The 23,723-nt window shown below is 38.8% G+C and overlaps 3 protein-coding genes across 7 annotated transcripts; 2 read left to right on the top strand and 1 right to left on the bottom strand.

Moving 5' to 3' along the window:
- Positions 1-6,875: 6,875 nt before the first annotated feature.
- Positions 6,876-10,308, top strand: LOC149951726 (carcinine transporter-like). 4 transcript variants are annotated; one of them, XM_090168163.1, is made up of 12 exons: positions 6,876-7,114; positions 7,196-7,642; positions 7,702-8,081; positions 8,140-8,243; positions 8,310-8,464; positions 8,518-8,686; positions 8,758-8,884; positions 8,957-9,054; positions 9,121-9,335; positions 9,402-9,583; positions 9,844-10,019; positions 10,079-10,308. In XM_090168163.1, exons 3-12 carry the CDS (start codon positions 7,707-7,709, stop codon positions 10,122-10,124), a joined length of 1,647 nt encoding a protein of 548 aa, XP_090024289.1. In that variant the 5' UTR covers positions 6,876-7,114; positions 7,196-7,642; positions 7,702-7,706; the 3' UTR covers positions 10,125-10,308. The 4 variants fall into 4 exon arrangements, with proteins under 4 accessions (XP_090024289.1, XP_090024292.1, XP_090024290.1 ...); XM_090168166.1 differs by having other exon boundaries at positions 6,876-7,407; positions 7,488-7,642; XM_090168164.1 differs by having other exon boundaries at positions 6,876-7,407; positions 7,463-7,642.
- LOC149951725 (divergent protein kinase domain 2A) lies at positions 10,218-12,204 on the bottom strand. The gene is made up of 3 exons (XM_090168167.1): positions 11,453-12,204; positions 11,024-11,324; positions 10,218-10,963 (listed from the first exon to the last, which is right to left on the bottom strand). Exons 1-3 carry the CDS (start codon positions 12,059-12,061, stop codon positions 10,656-10,658), a joined length of 1,218 nt encoding a protein of 405 aa, XP_090024293.1. The 5' UTR covers positions 12,062-12,204; the 3' UTR covers positions 10,218-10,655.
- A 111-nt stretch (positions 12,205-12,315) lies between these two features.
- On the top strand, positions 12,316-19,241 carry MED14 (mediator complex subunit 14). 2 transcript variants are annotated; one of them, XM_090168161.1, is made up of 25 exons: positions 12,316-12,439; positions 12,566-12,816; positions 12,886-13,018; positions 13,088-13,261; positions 13,332-13,461; positions 13,525-13,653; positions 13,718-13,825; positions 13,894-13,937; positions 13,999-14,087; positions 14,147-14,285; positions 14,349-14,460; positions 14,518-14,643; positions 14,705-15,163; positions 15,234-15,397; positions 15,462-15,538; positions 15,598-15,709; positions 16,166-16,364; positions 16,431-16,753; positions 16,829-17,341; positions 17,406-17,862; positions 17,930-18,159; positions 18,235-18,420; positions 18,491-18,598; positions 18,662-18,784; positions 18,856-19,241. In XM_090168161.1, exons 2-25 carry the CDS (start codon positions 12,656-12,658, stop codon positions 19,114-19,116), a joined length of 4,557 nt encoding a protein of 1,518 aa, XP_090024287.1. In that variant the 5' UTR covers positions 12,316-12,439; positions 12,566-12,655; the 3' UTR covers positions 19,117-19,241. The 2 variants fall into 2 exon arrangements, with proteins under 2 accessions (XP_090024287.1, XP_090024288.1); XM_090168162.1 differs by having other exon boundaries at positions 12,560-12,816.
- Positions 19,242-23,723: the final 4,482 nt, after the last annotated feature.

Raw genomic sequence — 23,723 nt, 5'->3', positions numbered from 1 at the left:
ACATAGCCAGTGTATTTTTTGATTTTTCGTCGTTCTGTGGAGATGCTATCGCCATCTACCTACGATATAATACCATAGACTAAAAACAGATCCAGAAAGGCGACAATAAATAGTCTTTTATGTGGTCGATCTCGAGTCGAGCATTCATTAAACCTTTAGCATACGAATGTACAGGGATTGTCACACTTTTGGTAATTATGTCACTTTTGCTCATAAGTATGCCACTGTACCTTTACTCCATTCAAAAATCATCACTAACGGTTTGTGTCGGAATTTTAGTCAGTCCAATGTAGCTTTATTGAAATTTATAAACTCACTCGGTTTGTGCGGATGAAGTTAAATAATGAATAGTTTAGAAAAATAAAAGGTTGGGAAAATTACCAATAAGTGATCGCTTTCCGAAAATGGAACAAGAAGTTGAAGTGGGATTTTCCACCAGCATTATTAAAACCCATACCAAGCCTAGAAAAGTTAGGCCTAGGCTCTAAAGAATCTACAAAAACTCCAACCAAGCTCCAACTTGTAGATGCCCCAGAAAAGCTCAACCTGAATTTCAACTATTTTTTCCAATAAACCTGCTTCTTTTATTTGACAATGTAAATTTATTTTAGAACGTGAGTCTCCGAGAACTTAATTAGTTTGCAAATTAATTGAATTAACAGCACTTGACACTATATTGTAGTTTATTTTAGCTCCTAAGCCTTGGTTATCCAAACCGGTTTGTTTACTAAAATAGTGGCCGTCGGTTTAACAGAAGTAGAGCTAATTGTGCGACGGCATAATTGGCATTTGGGATTCGATGACGTCAAATATTACGTAGGGTACAGAAGGACGCAATATCTGTGAAACAAACCGTTAGTAAAAAAATAGAGCTAGTGGCATACTTATGAGTAATTGTGTTACATATGGTACTAGGTATTATCATATCTGGCACAATTTTTGCGTTCAAAAATTAAATGACTCCTTGTTTCACATGAAACATACAATATGTGCAGGGACCCAAAAATTAAAAATTCTTATAATCCTTGTGCTAGTGGAAAAGGTTACCATGGAAACAAAATCTCGTGATCGACAAGCACGATCTAAACCATAGAAATATAAATGAGACTAGAACCACTGCACTTTCCTCCAATCCCCAGGGAAACGGGCAAGCTGCCATTATGGTGGAATCGGGTTATCCGCGCCATCTGACAAGCGCATTAAACATTGTCGCTATGGTTACGGCGGAAATTTCGAAGGCATCGAGCCACTGCGCATCGCATCGTGCGCCGTGACGGTACTTTTGTGTTTGCGTTTTTCGCGTCTATAAGCATAACCATTGAATTGGGAATAGTACCGCTAGAATGACAAAGGCACGTTCGGGAGCCATGGTATCACAAAACAAATTCTGAAATTTCACGGGTGGCGCCATCTATCACATTCAAAGTACACTAGTACTATTAATTCAATTGTATGGGATATAATTCCCGCCGCTTACAGCGGATGGCGCCACCAACAAATGATAGAGTTCTCGATTTTGAAAAAATTGTTTCGCGGAAGGCAGATTTAAATTGGCATTCTAACGGTACTATTCCCAACATATAAATCTCATAGGTAACTAGAATGCTGCCGCCTACGGCCGAGCTTGACGCCAGTTCGCCTTGAACCTTCAGCCAATGAGAGGCCGTAAAGTGGTTCCGCCAAGGAGGATAATAATCCTCCTTGGTTCCGTTACTATAGCGGGAGATAGGTGACGTCATTCTCTCCGGTGACATTAAATTCTTGGCAGAACCGCTCTTTGAGCTCTGATTGGCTGAGATCTGGCTTCGTCTGCCACGGCGTTTGGGCCATTTGCCAGTTACACGGCAGCATTCTAGTTACCTATAAGATTTCTATGATTCCCAATTCAATGAGCATAACCGCGGAAAATTATAAATGGGAAAAAATTGCGTTTTTTTTTAAACTGTAAAAACCGATTTAGGAAAAAAATAAAATGCTCATTTCATAAGTATGTAATATTATAGTAATTATTTCATACTAATCTCAGAATATAAGTGTTTTTCATTTTGAGCGAAATTCAAGACCATGTTTGACTTTGAGTTGGGGATGGGCCAGCAGTTTAATTAGAAAACTAATTATGTTATAGGCCAAAGTTCGCCTGCACCAAAATTCCAGAGACAATAACTTGGAAATGAAAGGGAAAGCAATTAGACATAAGCTTTCTAAGCTTATTTCAATTCTAGGCCAGTAAATTTAAAACGTTTATAAAAGTGTCGTATCTGTATTTTACGGTAATGTAGATTCTTGTGAACGTAACGATTTTCATAGTTGTTTAAATAACTTATATAATGCCGTTGAAAAGTCAAGCAAATCTAAAATCCATATTTTGAGAAAAACATCCTTTGTTTTTATTTTATATCTAGAATAATTGCAACGATAACCTAATAATTGAAATATTTTAAAAATAAGGATAAACCAAAAAAATGTGAAGTAATGGGTCAATGAAATACGAACTTCATGGCTACACTTTTGCTTGACTTTCGGAAGATAGCCCCATTTTGTTCTTCATTGAAACCTGCGTTCAGTAAGAGTAATCAGACCGGACCTGCAGCGGTATCTAAAGCGTTGCATATCTGTACTAACGCAATCGGTTTGACGCATAGATATATGAAATAGCATAGATACCTTACGCTGAATACGGGTCCGTGGGAAGAACACGGAAGAGACTGCTAGCAGAAGACCCATATTTTCTGGATTCGCTACGTAAAAGTGCCATCTATTGGTGACCAAAATTAGTATTTGGAAAAAGAAAAAGGGTAGATTAGGCCAAATAATGTAGCGTAACCATAGAAATCGGATAACAAACTAGAACGCTTAATCGAATGGCTGGCAGCTCACCTATTAGATTTTTGGCTAAAAGGACAGTAACACCATTTACGCCGCGCGCACGAAGCTTATTTTATCTAGTGATCAGGTCTAATTGTGAAAAACGTAGGCACTGATGCAAATAACCATTTACAGGTGTTGTGGATTCATTAGTGGTCTTTTCCACTTTCTTTAACGGTTTTAGCTGTAAGTAAAAAGGGAGTGAAGGCTGCAACTATCCAGAACAGCCTTGGAAATAACGGTGGTCAGGTGGTCAAAGACCAGTTAATTAATTGTTCAGACCAGTTTATTTATTCAAAATTTGGGGGGGTCACTGGTCACCGTGTCCAGTTTATTAATTCGAAATAATAACAAAAACACAGAAGGTGACCAGTTTAATAATTCCAAATAATAGGAGATGACCTATTAATTAAAGGTTTATATCAATTTGGATTTCCCTATTCACTGGATTTCTATGTATAGCGACTCCTCTTACTTCCGCCGGGGCCGCACGTCGAGGTTTTATGTAGAGTCCCTTCGCTTGCATCCCTTGAAAGAGTCGAACCTTGGACCAAGAATTGGACCAATAATTATTGGTCCAAGGTCGAACTGTCTAACCCCCCTCTGGCCTCAAACCCTCAATCCTCTAGTCTCGCTTTCCCCCAAGTACGGTAGGCTACCAGTCCTGGCTACGCGGTAACGGACCGGGGACTCTGGAGTTACGGGGCCTAGAGAAAGAGAGGTAGGTAATACGGTAAATTACGAGGGTCTTCTAGGCTCTGGTAGTAGTCTTAGGTGAGATAGTACTATATTGTACTATTCTGGTGGTACTCGTAAAATAAAGTTAACTATTTTGAATACGTGTAAAGTTAATGTTACCAACATAATCTAACTTATAATAAAATATTTAAAAGAAGGAACTCATGGAATTTAATAAAACTTTTTATTTCTAAAAAGCCACAGCAAGCTTTCGACTGTCCAAGCAGTCTTCATCAGGCATACTAAATTAAAAACGTTTACAGAAAAACATACCGACATCATAGCTTATTTTGTATTATTATTTACAAAGGTGCATTGAGATTTTTTATATTATTTGTAATCACGCCCCAAAATTTGGCCTCTCCAAAACCCTCCTCTAAATTTTAACCCCCCTCCCCTTTTTTTGCTATAAAAACACCTTCAATAAACTTACGTTTTAAATAATCTGACTCAGAATACATTATTTCTGGGTTATCCCAGTCAATTTCATGCTTATAATCATTTTCTATTAGATGTTTGGCAATGCCATTTAGGGTGTCTTTTTTATTACAGGCATATTTATGTTCTTTTAACCTGATTTTAACTGATCTTTGGGTTTCCCCAATATAGCAGTTTTTGCACGTTTTACACTTAATTTTATAGACAACACCTTTTTTATCTTACAATGGGATTTTTGGTTTAAATTTGCTAAATTAATTTTTTAGGGTTTTATTCTTCTTACTGATTAATCTGATGTTAAATTTACTTTTTATCAATCTATTTAATATTTCAGATTTGTTTTTAATGTAAGGTAAAACCAACACTTTTTTAGTGGTTTCTTCAGTAGAATCTGCATTAATTAAGTTGTTTTTTATTGTGTTGTTGTTAAAAATTCGATCTATAACATTGCCTGGGTAATCAGATTTTAAAAGCTGATATTTTATTTTATCTTTGTCAACAATTGGTTTGTCTGATATACTTTCAATTCTGGATTTTAGACCTTTTATAATCCCTAATTTTACGTTTTTACTGTGTTCAGAATTAAAGTTTAAAAATCTGCCCCAATGCATCGTTTTTTGATAAATTGAAAATTTTATATCAGAGGAACCAATGTTTCGGCTAAGCAAAACATCAAGGAAGGGTAGAGAGCCATTATTTTCGCTCTCTATAGTAAATTTAATGCTAGTTGGGTTAATGGGATTTATATAATTCAAAAGGTCAGAGCTTTAATCCCTGGTGTCTTTTAACTTCTAAACATATAGTATATGTTTTTTTAGGCATATAAATGGCATTAGAACATTTTATATAAGACCAGTTTAATAATTCATAAGCTAGGGGGTCACTGGTCATAAGGACCAGTTTAATAATTCATATGCTAGGGGGTCACTGGTCATAAGGACCAGTTTAAAAAAAAACCTTATTTCCAAGACTGATCCAGAATGTGGTTTTCGAGTTCATATTTTTAGAAAGATAAATACAGCATTTCTTGGTTATTTTACGAGATGATAGATTATCTTTTGAATAATTGTTGTAACTTATCTTTATTATTTAAAAATATAGTTTACGGTATTTAGGGCTAGTTAGGCTTAGCCTTTGCTATCTGATTCTGTCACTCTTGTAAGATTATATAAGGTTTTAACCAAGTATATTCTTGCTGGCTCTGAGGTCTACATTTAGCGTTGAAATAATACACAATGTATATACTAATTTAAAGTATTAAATATAATTTATTATACCTTTGATTCGCTCCCGTTCTACATGTCGAACAGTCTCATTGATACTGGTCTTGTGGATTTAATCCTTACGGCAGTCAATATGAACTTAAATTGAAGCGAAGATAATTTAAACTCGTACCCTAGATTCGAAATCACTCTCTTGCGCGTTGCCGATAGCGTTTACCCACTTCCCGCCGGAACTCAGAAAAAAATCGCTCCATGGTTTGCGCCTTACCGCAACCGATGGAGTCCGATTTTTCTGAGGTCACGTGCCGGAAAAGGGTAAACGCTTCGTAACAAAACCGTCAATGGGAAAGCTCTCAGTATTCGAATCTAGGGTACGAGTTTAAATTATCTTTGATTGAAGTGACTCATTATTCCGACTTTCCCATCATTTTCTCTCACACAGCCTTCACAATAGCTTCATTTTCAAGCGATTTATTGCAGAAATAACAAGAGTTAGCTGGGTGGTAAATTGTAAGACGCGTTTCGGGTACAACATTAAAACCGCGAATACGACACAACGATTGCTCTTATGTAAAATGTTTATAGAACATTTTTTGTAGGAAATAGTCGGGCGCTAATGTTCCTATTTGAGTTTATAGCCGTACATACCATAGAAATCTCATAGGTAACTAGAATGCTGCCGTGTAACTGGCAAATGGTCCAAACGCCGTGGCAGACGATAGCCAGATCTCAGCCAATCAGAGCTCAAAGAGTGGTTCTGCCCAGAATTTAATGTCACCAGAGAGAATGACGTCACCTATCGCCCGCGATAGTATCCTCCTTGGCGGAACCACTCTACGGCCTCTCATTGGCTGAAGGTTCAAAATGAATTGGCGACAAGCTCGGCCGTAGGCGGCAGCATTCTAGTTACCTATGAGATTTCTATGGTACATACAATAGTAACGTAGATATTCGCGATAAACTATTACTGTGCACCGGTTTCCCCCATAACCTTTGCGCGAAAAACAACTATTTCTAACAGTAACCTGTGAAATGCTATATTTTTGTTTGAGTAATTACTCCTAAAATATTTAACAACGCAATTTTGAACCATTCTTCATTTTTTATTTAAAAAAAACTAGCTTTCTATGATTTGAAAGAAACGCGTTTTCTAGTGCGTTCTTAGCGATTGGAAATTTTGGTAAAAAGAAAATTATTTCTAACACTAACCTGTGAAAGGTATTTACTCTTACACGATTTAATTACGCAATTTTGAGCCATTCTTCAACTTTAATTAAACTTAAGTCGGACATTTAATCTTAGGCGAAATAGAGTGTTAGTTGCCAGCCAAATGAAAAGCATGGACTGAAGGCAGGGTTCTTTAAAAGTCCTAATCGGACCACGCGACAAAATTTCCAAAATCGTTCTAGTTTGTTATCCGATTTCTATGAGCGTAACGTGGAGTTGAAGTCACGTGTAATTTTTTTATTTTGCTTTCAGTAGAAAGATGGCGCTATTACGTAGCGCATCCAGAAAATACGTGTTGTCTGCTAGCTGTCACTTCCGTATCAGTCCCTCGTAAAATTGTTTATCTATAATATTTCATAAATCTATGGCTCGACGCCAACGCTGTGACGTCACGCTTCAAATGAACCGGCTCCCCCAGCAGCTTGAAATGCTTTCAATCGATCCAGCAGCGCAACGTCATACCGCAAATTGGGAAAATCGTTCCGTAAGAAACCGCTTGATAGATTTTAAAATGTTGCATTTTCTGCAGGTTACTGAACGCAGCCCTAGATTGGTAGCGGCTAAAGCAGACCATGGGCAAACTACCATGATCAGACGCTATTAGCTTTTCCTCATCGTTATTCGTAAATTTGACATACATTTATTATAATTTTGGCATCGTTTGCTTATAAAAACGTTATCACGACTTTCTAATTTGTCTGTAGGCGCTACTTCAGAGAAGCTAGCGCCATTTCGCCAGCGTGAACGTCCTGTCGTTTCGGTCGCGAATACGCTGCTCTGTTAAAAATTTGAATTTCATTGGGAGCGGCTCTATCTTGCACCCCTGCAACCTCGGAGCTAAAACTTTGATGTCACCGTCAAATTTATTTCAATCTTCGACCGGTCGCAATGGAAAACGCTTTAAATACCCCAACAAGTGAAAAGAAAGTATTTATTTTAGAATTTCCCGCTGAAACACGTGCTCCAATCAGGAGTGAATTACATAACCTTGTCAAGGTCATTATCCCAGGTACCTGTAGAGGTCACGACCTTAAACCATGTGCGTTTGAGTGGAGCCCGGAAAGCGGGGGAAAAAATCTTCAACATAAACAAAATGATAATATCTTGATAAAATAAAAAAATGTTATTACTTAACGATTTTTAATCCTTGGGTAGGTTATTTAAAATCTAATAATATATCTAGAGCTTATAGCTTACGTATTTTTTTTAGATATAATGGATTTCAACGAATCCCTGGAGCGTGTTGGTAGTTTTGGTACCTATCAAAAACTTCTGTGCGCTCTTTTAGTAATACCTTCAGCTGGCCTTTCAACCCTGGTCTATTTGTGTCAGTTTTTTACTATTCTTGTCCCAACACATTGGTGTAAAGTTGAAAAGGATAACCTTTTCAATGGCACAAATGAAGAGTGGAGAAGCTTGACAATCCCGGAAACCAAAAATGGTTTTTCATCTTGCCAAATGTACGATGTTAACTTTACGATCTTAGTTGAAAATGGAACCGTAGGACCTGATCAAGCGTGGCCTGTTCAAAGCTGCACCAACGGATGGGAGTATGATTTTTCATCATACCATCCAACAATAGCAACAGAGGTTTGAAATTTTACCTCCATTATTATAGAATTCTATCACATTATTTGTGTATATTTAGCTAGATTGGGTTTGTGAAAATGACAGATTACCGTATTGGTCACAAACTATTTATTACATTGGTACAAGTTTTGGAACGTTACTTTTTGGACACATAGCGGATAGGTAGATAACTGACTAATTTTGCCTATTATGTTAAGATTATTTAACTATATAAATATGCTTTCACAGATATGGACGTAAACCCTCAATTATTTTAAGCTATCTAATAGCTTTTGCAGCTGGAATATCATCCTCATTTGCGAAGTCCTTCACAGTTTTTGCCACTTTACGTTTCTTTGTTGGCTTCTGCATTATTCCTTTATCAGAAGATCCTTATATTCTTAGTAAGTTTGTGTATTAATTAAGGATAATTCATAATAAAAACATTATCTTTTAGGTTTGGAATATATCGGAGTCAAAAACAGAACGCTAGCAATCGTATTTTGGTCTTTGGGCTATATTATATTCTCCGCAATATGTCCATGGATATCGTTCGGCGTTCAAAATTGGCAAATTTTAAGCATAATTGCATATTCGCCTTTAATACTCATGGTTCTGGGAGCTAAGTTAGTTTTTTCCATGAAAATTCACAATTATATATTTGAATATTTTTATTTATTTATTAATATGTATTTAGGTTCATCCCAGAATCGGCTAGTTGGCTACTTATGAATGGACGACAAAACGAAACACTTCAAGAACTGAACAAAGTCGCCAAAATTAACAAAAAGCCAATTATCCAAGAACTTGTCTTCAAAATTGAAGTACTTTGGCATAATGTTTTCGTACTTGTGTAAAATACAATTTTTTTAAAATAATTCTTAAAAAACCAACAGCCAGATGAGGAAGGAACTCAAAGTAAAGATCTGAACATGTTTTACCTTTTCAAAATGCCACGTCTTCGCAAACATACTTTGCTTTTGGCTGTATCATGGTATGTTGTTGTTTTCCGTGTTTAATATAATTAAATTGTACTTATTAAGCTTTATTTTTTTATTAGGTTCATTACATACTGCTGTTATCACACAAACATTCACAATACTTCTAATTTGGGCACAAATGTTTATGATTCTTATACATACGGGGCTTTGGTCGAAGCGCCAGTTATGCTAATCATTTTGTGCGGCATCGATCGCTTTGGACGAAGGTGGCCTATGGTTATCGCTCTAATTGCAGCTGGAGTGTCCGGGATTTTTATTTTAATTGTGCCCGAAGGTGGATTGTTTATTAATTTAGAATTTTTGATACGCATTTTTAACTGATTTTGACTTTTATTTTCAGATATGCCAAATATTTTCTTGGGAATTGGTCTAATTCAACGGCTTGGTATAGCGACAAACTACAACATCATCATGCAATACTCAGCAGAAATCTACCCAACTGTTTTGAGAGGGAGAGGTGTTGCATTTTTGCGTCTTATGGGGACGCTAGGTCTTTATATCAGCCCGTCACTGGTGTATTTGGTAATTTTGAAACTTATTTTAGTATGAAGCTAGTAGGCATGTGCGAGTTCTCAAAAAATGGGGAGTACTCAGACTCGCTACTGAATTGAAGTAATTCTTAAGGACTCTATCAAGTACTCGGGAATTGGACTCGAAACCATAAGAAATAGGACTCGCACGCCCCTAATAGCTACCATGCAGTTAAACAGTTTTTGTTGTTTAAAATAAAGGCTGAGCACATTTCTCAATCATTGCTAAAGACTACAATATTTATTTTCTAGGCATTGGATAATCCCGCTATGCCATTGATGATCAGTGGTGTTATGACGTTAATTCTAGCTGTAATCACGCTTTATTTGCCCGAAACTTTAAATCAACATCTACCACACACACTGGAAGAGGGTGAAATGTTTGGTAGAGACCAAAAGATCTTCAGTTGTCATTGTGACCAATCGAGGTATGCCATTTTTGGTACGATCATAAACTTAACAATTAATAATTTCGTAATTTTAATAGGAAAGAATCTGAATATAGGGATACCGAGTTTAATGATCTGAGTTGAAGTGATGTTTGCAATCTGCTAGTTTTACCGGTGACACACTTTAGGGTACATAAGCTTATTTTACTACCTAAGAAATATAAGGCACTTTCTCGTAAAGAAAAAAATATATTTTTTTAGTCACTTATTAGAATTCCTACATGATCAATATTGTGTAAATATAACTTGTGACAAAAGTTAAAATAAATAGGGTTCTATTGGAAGACTTAACGTAAATACTGGTCATTAGAAACATCTGGGAAAGGGTTAATGTAAATAGCTTTATTAAATATTGGGTAAAAAAATGATATGCGACTCTAGCTCGAGTACTCGTTAACAATCCCATTAATTATCGGGAACTTTTTTTTTAAATTCTTATTACGAGGTAATTATGGAAGTATGATAGATTTTTAAAACAAATTTAAATAACTTGGTTTCGTAAAATCAGTCTAAAAAACTTCATTAAAATAGAATATTTAGATATTTCAAAAGGGGGGTGTTAATATATTAATTTTTACCGGAAGAAATGTTTGTAAAGGATTAATTCCACTGCCTTCAATACAATAATGCCTCAAGGAGGTTAATTAACTGAGGAACGACTTCTAATCGTTCCATATCACTGGTAGGAAAAGCACATTTTTGTATTAGCTCGTGTAATTTAGAACCCTGTCTTATTTGAGGTGTACCGTGTAAAAAACCTCTATGGGAATAATAACTTTTTGGAGCCAAAATTCCCCGGCATATAGCGTAGTAATTGTGATCAGAATATTCATGGGCACATAAATCCTGAGGAGAGAAGCTCAGACAATCGTGGCATCCAAGACCGTAGTTTATGTAAGGTTCATCCCAACCTGGTAGCTTCTCTATAAAGTAAGTTGTTTTGTTAGTAACAAAGGCTCAACTTTCAATGTGACATTTTGTACCTTTTCTAACTTTCTGTTTGTCAACTACGATGATATTTTCCGCGTCAATAAGTCTTAACATTCCCTCGCTATCGATGGCAAAATTGTGCATATTAACATCTGTCATATACAGGGCAAAATCCAGTGAATTCTCCGTTAACTGTTGAGCTAATTTGAGCATTTGAATAGCTATGTCAACTCTTTTACGCCAGGGAGCATCTTCGTAATGTGACAACATTTTGCCAGCGTATTCAACAACGATGGTACGTCCACAAGCGCCTATTAGACGTGGAAAAGGCCAGCCTTCGCTGAATGGAAACATCTGTAAAAGGGAATAGTGGACTGTAAGTTTTATTTTATTATATACATTTTTCAATCCTTTGGTTTGAAGCCAAATAACACAGATAACCAAAAAAAAATGTTATTGATATTTGAATTGAAAAAACTCACCTGTAAAATTAGAGGCTCAGGATTAACAATTCCAGAATAGATCAAGTACTGTTTAGTAATACCCAAATCAGTAGTCTCTGATCCAGGTTCTAAAATACATCTTTGGTTCATGAGGTCTAAAAGTCTTTTGGATGGGCATTTGAAAAGATCGCTTTCAAATATATCGATTGTGTCATTTGGCATAGATACTTTCATGGCGTAATCCAAACGCTCTGTGAGAGCTTTCATGGCGAATGTTAAATTGCAATTTTCTTCATTTCCCGTTTTCTCACATAATTTACGATCTATATGGGCTAGTTCATCATCGTGCGCTAGCTTCTTAACCACCACTTTTTCAAGCCCAAACTGACCAAAATATACATTTTTGTCATTAAAAAATTGAAGAGTCGAATAACTTCTCCATCCCTGTAGCTGTAACTGATTGGATTCATAATGGGAGCATAAATTAATTCCATAGCATGCTGGGCATTTATGTAATTCTGTAAATCCATTTTCTTTGACTTCAATTGATTTTACCAAATTTTTAGTTGTTAACCAAATTGTTAGGAATATAATTGCAACCAACAGAAGAAAAACTAATTTTTTAAACTTTCTTTTCATGTAAAACATATCATTTCAGCAACGGGGTATGAAGCAGATTCCAATCACGGACGAAGCCATGTCTGCTTAATTATTACACCACGGGTAGATATAAGTTGTATGAATAAAAAAAATATTCCAGCATCTAATAGAATTTAAGGGCATTTTGTAGTTTGTGGTCGGATTGGGAAATGACACTTCCTTAAGTTCATCCTTTCATGCGCTAAACTATACTAGAGCCATCTAGCGACAGTGAAGAAAACCGCTCTGCACGGTGACTATCTAGCCTTGGTGTTTATTTATCGTCTTTTTTTCTGATAATTCGCTAAAATTTTAAAAGATTTTTTATACTAATTTTATGGAGAAATAAGATTTCATTCTTTTTCATTCTTGGAGTAAAAAATACCGGTAAATTTATATCATTTCAAATAGTTATGTAATTATGTTTTATAAGCCTTGGCCCTTGGCTAATGTGCGTTTCTACTTTCTAGACTTTCTGGTTTGACTTTTAAATTTTTTTCCCTTTAGCATTAGTTAAATTCGAAGAAGTTCGTAGGAAACATTCACCATGATAGCCTAGTTAGTTAGAAAATGGGCAAACTAATGCCTATATTACGCCATTAAATGATGGTACCAGCTCTAATGGAGGGCCGTCAAACTCCCGTTTCCACCATGCAAGTGGCACAACTTGCCCCAAATCCTGGAGGGGCAACAATACCACTCGGAAGGCTCATTGATTTCATACTGCAAAGAACGTATCATGAGCTGAGCGTTTTAGCAGAATTGTAATTGAATTAAATTTATTCGTTTATTTTATTCATAAGATTTTTCTAACAATAAAATCTGCTAAACAGGTTGCCAAGAAAAATGGATATGGAACGAAAGATTGAAATTGTTCAGTTTGCTAGCAGAACTCGGCAATTATTTGTCAGGCTTTTGGCTTTAGTAAAATGGGCAGCTAGCGCATCCAAAGTTGAAAAATGCAATGTATATATTAAATCTTAGTGTAGTAAAATGAAATTATTTGTCACACAATTCCATAAACTATTTCTTTAGGCTATAATGGCATTTTTGGATAAACAGTCATCATTGTTCGTGGATACTGCTGATATGTTAGCTTTAACAGCAAGAGATACCCTCATTCAGGCCAGGCTACCAAGCTTTCATCTGCCTTGTGCTGTTGAAGTTTTGACCCTGGGTACATATTCTCGTTTGCCAACATATATAAGGGTAATAATACTTCTTAAATGAAAATGAAAGCTTTTATTAAATGCCATTTTATCATCAAATCTGGTATTAGGACCGTATTGTACCACCAGATCCAATAACTGTAATGGAAAAACGCACAACATTGATTCGACTTAATCAAACTATCCAGTATCGCCTTGTAACTACCGATTTACCATGGCAAATGAGGAGCTTAAGAATAGGTGATGTAGTCTCTAATTTATCGAAAAGAACAAGACTTTAATGTTTTCTCTTTTAATTCATAGAAAATGGAAGAGTGATATTTCACGTCGAACATGAGTTTGAGGTTTCTTTAACTCTAATGGGTGACGGACCTCAAATTCCATGGCGTTTATTGGATATTGATGTATTGGTTGAAGATAAAGAAACAGGAGGTGCAATATTTTGGCCCTATTTCAATCGGTTTAATATTTAAATATGTGTTTTTTATTTATTAAGATGGCAAACCATTAGTGCATTCCCTACAAGTCCAGTACATTTATCAACTATGCCAGTCGAGATTGATCGATAATCCACGCCCACTTCATGATCTTTACAACTGCCTTCGTATCCTTTTCAACTAGTTACAAAGAATACAGAATGATTCTTGTTTAACCTTCATTACCATTTCATAGATTCATTTTCTCTTAGTTTGCAATTAGAAGTACTTCATTCCCAAGTAATTAGTACCTACGCTAAGCATTGGAAGATCTCAGTTTGTTAACTAGTTCTGATTGTAGGTTTTGAGGTTACGTAACGAACGATTGGGAGATTTAATCAAGGTTGAAGAGTATCAACCCGGTAGTCGACTGGTGGTACTGTATTGGAGGTAATATTTTTCTGTAATTATTTTTTTATTGTCATAATATTAAATTGGTTGGTTTACAGAGAACAAGTTACTAAGGATGAGTTGGGATTCAAAATTACAGTACAAATTCATCCAACGGATCCAAGCAAGCCTTTAAATGTTTCACATTCTCCGTCACTGAATACCAAAGATGCTACGTTAGCTGATCAAGCAATTAAAGTTTGTTTTTAAAGAGTTTATTTGCTGAATTAGCCACCTAAACCTTAAAATTTATGTTTCCAGTCTGATCATTTATCTGTGGAGAAGTTATTGATACATTGTATTCACATTCGAACCAAGCATAAATTAGCTGAATTACGAGATGAACTAATGCCTAAAGTTGGAAACGTTGAATGTATGGCTTTTATTTTGAATCTTATAGTTCTCGTTACTTATATTTTGCGGATTTTAGGTATGATATCAGGCTCTCCAGCGGTACTTTACATTCCTCTACTTCAACCTTGTATGCAGTCTGAACAGTTGTTGGTAGCTGTTGATACCCACACTGGTTTCTTTCTCACTCACATTCCTCAGTTTGGTGCGTTCATAATTTGAGGAAAAATATTATGGAATGGTTCTAAAATTATTTTGTAATACAGAAAATGTTCCAATTATGGATGACGTTCAAGATACACTCAACAAAGATCTCTCTAAGATAGATAACCTTTTAACGCAACTTCGTTTTTGGATCACGCTGAGACGCTGCGAAAAAACCATTCAACATTTACCAGCTATGGCTAGCGAGCAACTTCCATTGGCAATTCCACCCGACCATGCCTTAGCAAAACTCGGAAAACACAAACTGTTCATCAAGCTTTGCAAACATCAGAATTACTTTATCGTCGTCCAGTTGACATTGTCACCGCATAATAACTTTGAGATTGATCAGACCTACTATTTGGTAACACTTCAACCACAAGCGTTAGAGGATGAAGTACCTGAAGTTAAGGAAGAAACTACAATTGAAACAGACCCTCCCAAGGCCTATCTCAAAGTTGTAAATTGCCTCAACTTGGATACCTTTGCTATAACACATGGGCCATGCACCAAAGTTGATGGTATTTTCCGCTTTGGCTTTTTTTTTTAACATTTTAAAGTACTTACGATAGACCTTTTGCATATCTTCAGTTCAAGATTCAACAGCATTGGGTAATAAACGTAAAGCTTCAACCAAATTGTTAAATGATCCTCTGGCAAAGAGACCTAAACATACTGGTTATTTTCTCGCCAACTTGGCCCACATTGTTGCAATGTGTGATGAAAGAATTCCATTTTCAACCTTAACTGTTGAAGTAATATATTTTACTAGAATAAATTTACGTCTAGCAATAGTTAAATTATTATATTTTTGTTAAGTTGAACAGACACGGTGTTTGCCATCAAGGTGTTCAAATAGAGGCTGATGGAGCTAATTATGTCGTAAAGATTGTGCAGTAAGTAAAACTGGAATGCAAAGAATATAGATGTTATTTTAATCAATGGCCTTGTAAAGGTTACCTTCCTGCGATGGTGTTTCTCTTGAGACAATGACAGCTTTAAGAAGCGCTCTTTTGAGTTGCACTATTAGATTGCAAGGGAAAGGCACCAGATTTTGGCTTCTTGAAGTAATTTTGCATTTTTGATGAAGATTTCCCATCAGGGGCGTAGGAACCGGAGTAGGCAGCGTGGCAATACCCCTCCCAAATATTCAAATATTTTGCTGGTGGGGGCAATTACATTAGATTGGTCAGTTTAAAACTACAAGTGGACTAATTTAAAATATTAGGGCTAAGTAGAGATAATCCTTAATTTTTTAAGAAGCATTGGTTTTATATCATAATATTCTTAAAACTTACTGAAATAATTCCTATTAAAGATCAACTTATATCCATCTATTAAATTTCAAAATACAGATGGCACTAAATCTTTTCTGTTATTTGCTTTTTGGAAATGAATTACTGATTACCAGGGGACTGCCCAGACCACCGGGTTTGAGCTGCTTCGCCCCTCCCAACTTCTCAAATGTTCCTACGCCACTGTTTTCCTTTGACATTGTTTGAAATGCATTTTCAAATTAACAGTTTGTATACTGCAACTGCCCCCTGATCAGTCAACTTGCGAAGGAACAAGGACCGAGACGGCCAGTTTACTTCATGTATGACTTTGCGTCTGGTACGAGTGCCCATGTTGCTCAGATGGTGGAAGAAGCACTCCAGGATTGGTCGACAATGGGACACTTATATAGCGTTGTTCTTGATTTCTCTGCTGCCTTAAAAAACGGTAGTGTTTGAAGTTGTTTTCAGTTGGTATATTTTAATATTACATCCTAAATCAAACTTATTTCAGATCAACACAACATGATTCAAGCTATTTTAGACATTAAATCTTACACGTACAAAAAGTTAGTCTTGGGTTATGGCCCCAATAAAGCTAATACAGTGACTATTTATTGGAGGCCATCTGAGAAACGGTTTCATTTGGCATTTGGTGTGGTTGGCTTAACAGCCTCAGCTAGTAACCCTCACACGCTGGTGTCAGCTCAGTTACAGCACGAGTTCAATCAACATCATTCAGTTCTCGCTTTACTTCAAGTTTTGCATTATACTTACAAACCACTCTTGTCTCTCAGCAAGTTACCGTCAGCTCCACAACTTGGAATGATTAGCAGTGTTAGTAACTTCATTGAGACATACAAAATATAAAAGTGGTTCTGTAATTATTTTTCATATTCTTTTTACTATTAGAGACCGCAAGTAGCTATTCAACCCTTTGTCATAATACCTCAAGCATCAACTCACATAAGGGTAGTCTACAGAACAACTTATTGTATCGATATATACTGTCGTCCCGAGGGTTTGGTTACAGTTAGGGATGGAGCTTACAGTGTCTTTGACAAAGGCAAGGCTGTGGAGGAACTGATTCCGGTGCAAGGCTTGAAAGCCTTCTTAAGCAAATATGTTGATGAAACGGCTAGTCAGTTTCGAAGAAGATCACAATCTGAAGATGATAACCCTCCATCTCCAGTCCCTACCTTGGATGGTCTAGATCCATTTTTAAATGCATCTGGATCCGTTAAACCCGGATCTCCAGCTCAAAGAGCAGCTGTAGCTGCCCAAGAAAGTATGGGAATGGGCCCCAGTGGACCGGGTTCTGCTGGATCAGCTGGTGGTTTGAGATTTGGTCACCATCCAATGACGCCTCCTTCCAGCTCAAATCCTCATACACCAGCTTCACCCCATCCTTCAATGCTACCTCAGGTAACTTATTTTTAGTTTCTGTAAAGTTTCCCATATTTAAATAACCAATTTCTAATCAAATTAGCAAACTGGTTACGGCGCTTCACCCAATCCATCATTTTCACTTGCATCTCCACCTCCATTGGGTCCTCAGTCTCATGTCAGCCCTTCTCCTTCAATGTTACATATGCAAGTTCATTCTCCTGGCAATCTCTTCGCTGCTAGTTCTCCAGTTAATCCTTTACATGTACCTTCACCTTCATTTTTACCAACTCCGTCACCATCATCTTCCACAACGTCCCAAGTTGCGATTCAATCTCCAGCCGCATCAACTTTTATGGGTTCTCAACCTCACACTGAAGCTGGTTCTCCATTTGCAACCCCTTCAGGAGGATCAACAGCAAACCTTTCGATGTCTTCTCCCGCTCCCGTTAACTGGCCCGGTAGTCCCTCCATGCCACGACCATCTCCAAGGCCCATAGGAACAGTTCAAAGTCCTGGAAGTCACGCCATTATGCACAGTCCTCAAGCAGGGGGCCCTGGTAACCAAAATTCTAATTAACTTTTTAAGTATTTTTTATATTTATAATTTTAATTATTATTGTAAAGGAATGATGAGTATGGTGCCTCCATCGAGGGTGTTACCTCAACGAACTTGGGCAGCTGCTACACCAACTGTACTTTCTGACAAAGCGTTTGATGTTTTATGCAGTCCTGGTCCAGCAGTTGGAATGGCACCGGGAGGGATCATTCCACTTCATTATTCTCCATTGGAACGTTTCTTAGGTTGCGTCTTTATAAGACGATCATTGCTTCGAACTATTCAGTCTGATGATACTGTAATTACAAGTCACATCAATTTTATATATTACCATATATGACCATGGAAAACTTAATATTGTTGCCCATTTTAGTTAACATTGCTACCATCGAACGAACCTTTAGTGATACAGTTCAAAGTGGAGATGCTACAGTACAAGATTAATGTTAATCCTAACACTCTGCAATCCCTGCATTTGAAACTGACGCCATTGCCCGATTTCAAAGATCAATGGGCTTTGGAGGAACTTCAAGTTCTGGAGAGATTTTTTGATACAAAAGTAAGCCTTTTCGAGTAAATTTGCATGGAATAACTCAAGAGTTTAGAACTAATTCAAAGTGTTAAACCAGGTTGTGAGCGCGCCTTACAAGCCTAATGCCTTTTTGGCATTTGGTCGTCTTCTTAATGCACCAGTAAAGATTTTGAAAGATTGCATACACATCATGAAATTGGAATTGGTAGGGACAAATTTCGTGGAAAAAAACAGGCCAATCTGTTCAAATTCCTTGTTTCCTTCGTAGATACCAGATAGAAACTTAAAATGGGCTGTTCAGTGGTGTTTGACAATTCCACCAGCTGCGCCACCTATAGCACCAGCTGGCATGTCCGCAGTTGTCACAGCCAATCAGAAAATGCTATTTTTTGTATGTTTACTGAAATATTTACTAATTTGTGCGGTATATTAATATTTTCCTCATATATTTTCGTAAAATAGTTGCAATTAACTCGTTTGGGCCTTTCGCTTCCATCTGGTGCTGAACCACAAACAGTTGCCGTGTCCATAGTCTATGATATGAACACAAATGTAACGCAATTAGCGGAGAAAAGGGAACACGTGACTATGCCTCCCACAGCCCCTATTGCGATTATTGGATCAATGTTGCGGAGATTTGCTGAGTATAATCCACAGCCCAGTGAATGTAGTATTTTTCCCGCAATCAGAGATTTGTTGACCAATTTAGTGATTCCCATTTAACATTAATATTTGATTATTGGGGTGTGTGAAAGATAACATTTTTAAAGAAATTTTGAAAATTTTATGATGTATAAATTTTCTTGTACAGAATTACAGAATAATAACATATTGTTTATAAACAAGAATTTCTTTGTTATTTTTTTGAATTTCTGATGGAAGGTGCCGCGATCTGCTTTTTCTATTGGTTGGCTAATAGTTCTTTTTATAAAATAACCTTGGCTATCTTGTTGAAATGTTGCCTCCCCGCTTCAGCTGTGGATCTGTGTTCTCTCCCACTAAAGAGTTTATGAACTCATTCTTAGGCTTTGGCTGAACTATTCCAGGGCATGGCCAACTTCGCGCGCTCACTACGCTCGCACGAGCGTAGTTAGCGCGCGAAGTTGGCCATGTCCAGGGCAACATTTCAACAATTGGGCAAGCGTAAAGACATTTTTTAAAATCAATTATTGGCTTTGCCATTGCTAAGATTTTTGGTCGTCTGCTTCAGTTTTCGAACTGCCCTAATATGATTGTAATTTAATTTTAATTTATTAAGTAGAAATTGAAAATCTTTTAACATTGTTAATTATGAGACCATGTAAAAATTAATACCAGGATTCTCTCCACTCTTATAATTTAATTTATTTTGGTTTTCATGGCCAGTCAACACAATCATGGAATTACAAAGAAAAAGTATGAAATCTAAAGGCGTGTTATTTATTCCGTGGTCAACGAAGTGGGAAAAACTTTAAAGAAATATTTAATGTAAAAAAATAGTACTTCTAGAGCCACCATTTTCATCTGCTGTCAGTGCCGTAACAAGGCAGGTGCGACAGGTGCGGCCGCACAGGGCCCACGACCCATATTGGGGCTCATAAATTGACTTCCTGTGATTTCTATATAATGGGGGCCCAAAATAAAGTCCTTGCACAGGCAGGGCCGTAGCTAGAGAAAATGGCGCCAGGGGCGAGCTGCAATTTTGGCGCCCCCTAATATAATAATATGGACCAATTTTGGCACCCCTATACCCTGGCCGCCCAGCTCTTGCTACGGCCCTGTGCACAGCGCCTATGAAAGGCTAGTTACGGCACTGTCTGCTGTGGCTGCGGTCACCCCCTCACGGTTGATACCTTGTCGTGGTGAGGGGGCTTGCGTGCGCCCGTATATAGTGGGGTACGCTGTCCGGAGCTCGTCTTTTGGTAGGGCCACCCAAGGCAGACAGGCCACTATGGGCGTCAGACTAAATTCAACCGTATCCGCCGTTTTGACTACCGGTTGAGAACTGCCGTATGAGTGTTCGGGACGATTTTTCAACATTGAAAATTTTTCGATTTTCGACAACGCACATCACCTTAACCTTACCCCGGAATTGTGATGGATAGGTTCCCGAAGAAAATTTTTCCAATAAAATTTTTATTGCTTTTTTGGAAAAATATAAATTACCACCTGGCGACAAAAAAAAATTCCGCACGGAACACTTTCGAGTCTACTAGTCTCTTCAATTTCATCATTCGATGTCCCGGCGCCCCGCCAACGCCGTTCGGGATGGGGTTCGCCTGAATTTCCGCTATTGCACTCGTCACTTCTCCCGCTTCTCCGAACACTCTATATGGTAGTTGGATTCCTTTAGTCTTGCGGTGTCGACCCATGTCATCGTTGGGGTCGGGCTGCGTGCTGCGGCCAGTTGCTTTTGCAACCCACCTCTTTGCCGTAGGTGGCGTCCTGTAACTCGGGCAAAGGGTGTTCTGGTGGCTGAGTTGCGGATTTTGACACGGGTCGCTCTAGGCCCAACTTTTCTAATACAATACGTCGCTTTGACCCCTGCGTCTGAGGTAGTCAGGTGGTTTCTACTGACCGGTAGTAATCAATCGGCTCGCCTTCTTAGGTCAGGTCAACTGTGCTCCGGCTGCCTCGTGTTGGTCGGGTCCGGGTATATTCGTCGAGTACCCTTGGCCTCAAACTTGAGGTCCTCTTGTTGGGCTCCATGGTGGGTGAGGGACGAGGCGGACGAAAATTTACACTTTCACCATGCATGAATCAACTCCTCAAAACCAGCCTTCGGGCAACCCAGCCGCGGAAGAGTTCCCACTCAACCCGAATGTCTTAGCAGCTGTCAGTGGTGTTTCGGACACCATTGAGGCGGTGTTTGCCAACGCAAACAGCCGCGTTACCAAGGATGCGCAAAAAGAATTGCGCGGTCAGTTCAACGTCCTTCGGGAGATCATCGGCAACCAACAGTGCCAAATTTCTGAACTTAAAGCCCGAGTTGAAGAGAAGTCTGACTTCGTCTCCCAACTCTTAGCAACCAAAACCAACTTTGTTTCTGTCGCCCAACGCGGCGCGGTACCTACTTTACACACCACTCCTAAGCAACTTGCTTCCGGCAGTGTTCCCCGCCTGCCGAAGCCATAGAAATCTCATAGGTAACTAGAATGCTGCCGCCTACGGCTGAGCTTGTCGCCAGTTCGTTTTGAACCTTCAGCCAATGAGAGGCCATAGAGTGGTTCCGCCAAGGAGGATAATAATCCTCCTTGGTTTCCGCTACTATAGCGGGAGATGGGTGACGTCATTCTCTCCGGTGACATTAAATTCTTGGCAGAACCGCTCTTTGAGCTCTGATTGGCTGAGATCTGGCTTCGTCTGCTACGGCGTTTGGGCCATTTGCCAGTTACACGGCAGCATTCTAGTTACCTATGAGATTTCTATGGCCGAAGCCCATACCACGCACAGCCCAGAATGACCATGTCATTCTTGTCTCTCATACGGATGCCGCTGTCTCTGTGGACAGCCTTGAGACCACAATTCGTAAAGATCTTGATCCACGCAAAGCTCATATTGGCATTAAGTCGGTCCGCAAGGGCCGCAATGGATTAGTCGTCCAATGCTCCACAGCAGAAGACGCCACTAAGTTTAAGGACTCCGTGGAGAGATCCGACGCACTCAAGCATGTAGTCAAACTACGTAAACCTAGTTTGGCTAAACCTAAACTTCTGCTCCTCGGAGTGGAAAGCAGCATACCACTTCCGGAGATTGTTCCTTCTCTGATCGAACAAAACCCAGAACTCAACATTGATCCCCAGGATCTGACGGCTAAATACCCTCTCTACGGAAAGGGTAAACGTTCTAACAATTGGGTACTGGAAGCCACTCCTGCAGTCTACAAGGCCCTCTTAGAAAAGGGTAAACTCTTCATCGGTTGGACCAACTGTCCAATTAAAGAGTACATTTACGTATTAAATGTTTTAAATGCTGCTTGGTCGGTCATCAGCAAAAAGACTGTCCCCTGAAGGGTTCTGTAACCCAATTTTGCACTAACTGTGGGGAGGAATACTCCTACAAGGACTGTAAGTCCAAGACAAAGTGTTGCCGTGCTTGCACGGACCACAACGCCAAGAATGGTACGAAATTCCGCACCGCTCATCAGTCCATCGATTCTAACTGCCCACTGTTTAAACGTGAGGTAGAACTCCGTAAATTGCACACTGACTATGGACAAACCCCCGTATAGGTGGCTCCATTAGTCTTTTCTTCCGCACTCCCAATGATTTCTTGCGCCCAGCTCAACTTGGCGCACTGTTGAGCTGCAACAGCCGCAGCTCGGGAGTTCGTACTCAATAAGAAAATTGATATCCTGGTTTTCCAGGAACCAATGGTCAGAGACTCGAAGGTCTTGGGCTTCCCCCTGGCCTGTCGCCTCTGTCATGCACCAGTTACTAAATGTGGAATAGCAGTCTTTAACCCTGCTTTTGATGTAGTGGTCCTCTACACTGATGAACATATTTCTGTTGCTCACATCGCAACCGGTACTACCACTCTCATTGTATATAGTGTTTACTGTCCGCCGTCTGAGGACATTGGTCCGATCTTGGACAAACTGACTGAACTTACCAAGTCTTATGCAACTTCTAGGCAATGCATTTGTGGAGATTTTAACACTAAACATTCTCTTTGGGGTTCCCCGACGACTGATAATCGTGGGGACTCTGTCATAGAGTTCATCAATTAGACGGACTTCTATATATGCAATGACCGCAACTCTATCTCTACGTTTTTCCACAGTGGTCGCTCCAGTTGGATCGACCTCACCATGGTGTCCAATGACCTAGCCCCTCTTATTTTCAATTGGGGGGTCTTGGATGAGCCCTCCCTCAGTGACCACCGCTACATCACCTGGTCAATCGGAGCTTCCACGGTTCCGTCCGCTACTGAATATCGCAACCATCAATATATCCTTAAGGGGGTGGATTGGATTGCCTTTGAGGCTTCGGCCATGGAGGCTCTCCTTCCACTTGATCTCCTGCCTCTTTCCACTACGGTGGAACTGGACTCATTCGTAGCTACCTATACAGCCACCGCGCGTCAGGTTTGTGATACGCACATGCGTCCCAAAACTGGTCGCCGGTTCAACTCTGTCCCATGGTGGACCCCTCAACTAACTGCTCAACGAAACAAGGTTCGAGCCCTTCGGCGGAGAGCTCAACGGATCAATGATCCTCTCCTCCGCGCTCAGAACAAACTTCTTTATAACAAAGAAACAGCTGTGTACAAAAAGTTAATGAACACTTCTAAACAGGCGTCTTGGTGCGCCTTTTGTACTAATGTTAATGCTTCGAACATTGCCTTATAAA

The sequence above is a fragment of the Leiobunum rupestre genome, chromosome 3 (genome assembly GCF_980474605.1).
Source record: "Leiobunum rupestre chromosome 3, qqLeiRupe1.1.hap1, whole genome shotgun sequence".
Taxonomy (NCBI): Eukaryota; Metazoa; Arthropoda; class Arachnida; order Opiliones; family Sclerosomatidae; genus Leiobunum; species Leiobunum rupestre.
Note: the sequence above shows the minus strand (reverse complement) of the source record. Positions and strands in the feature narration are given on the sequence as shown.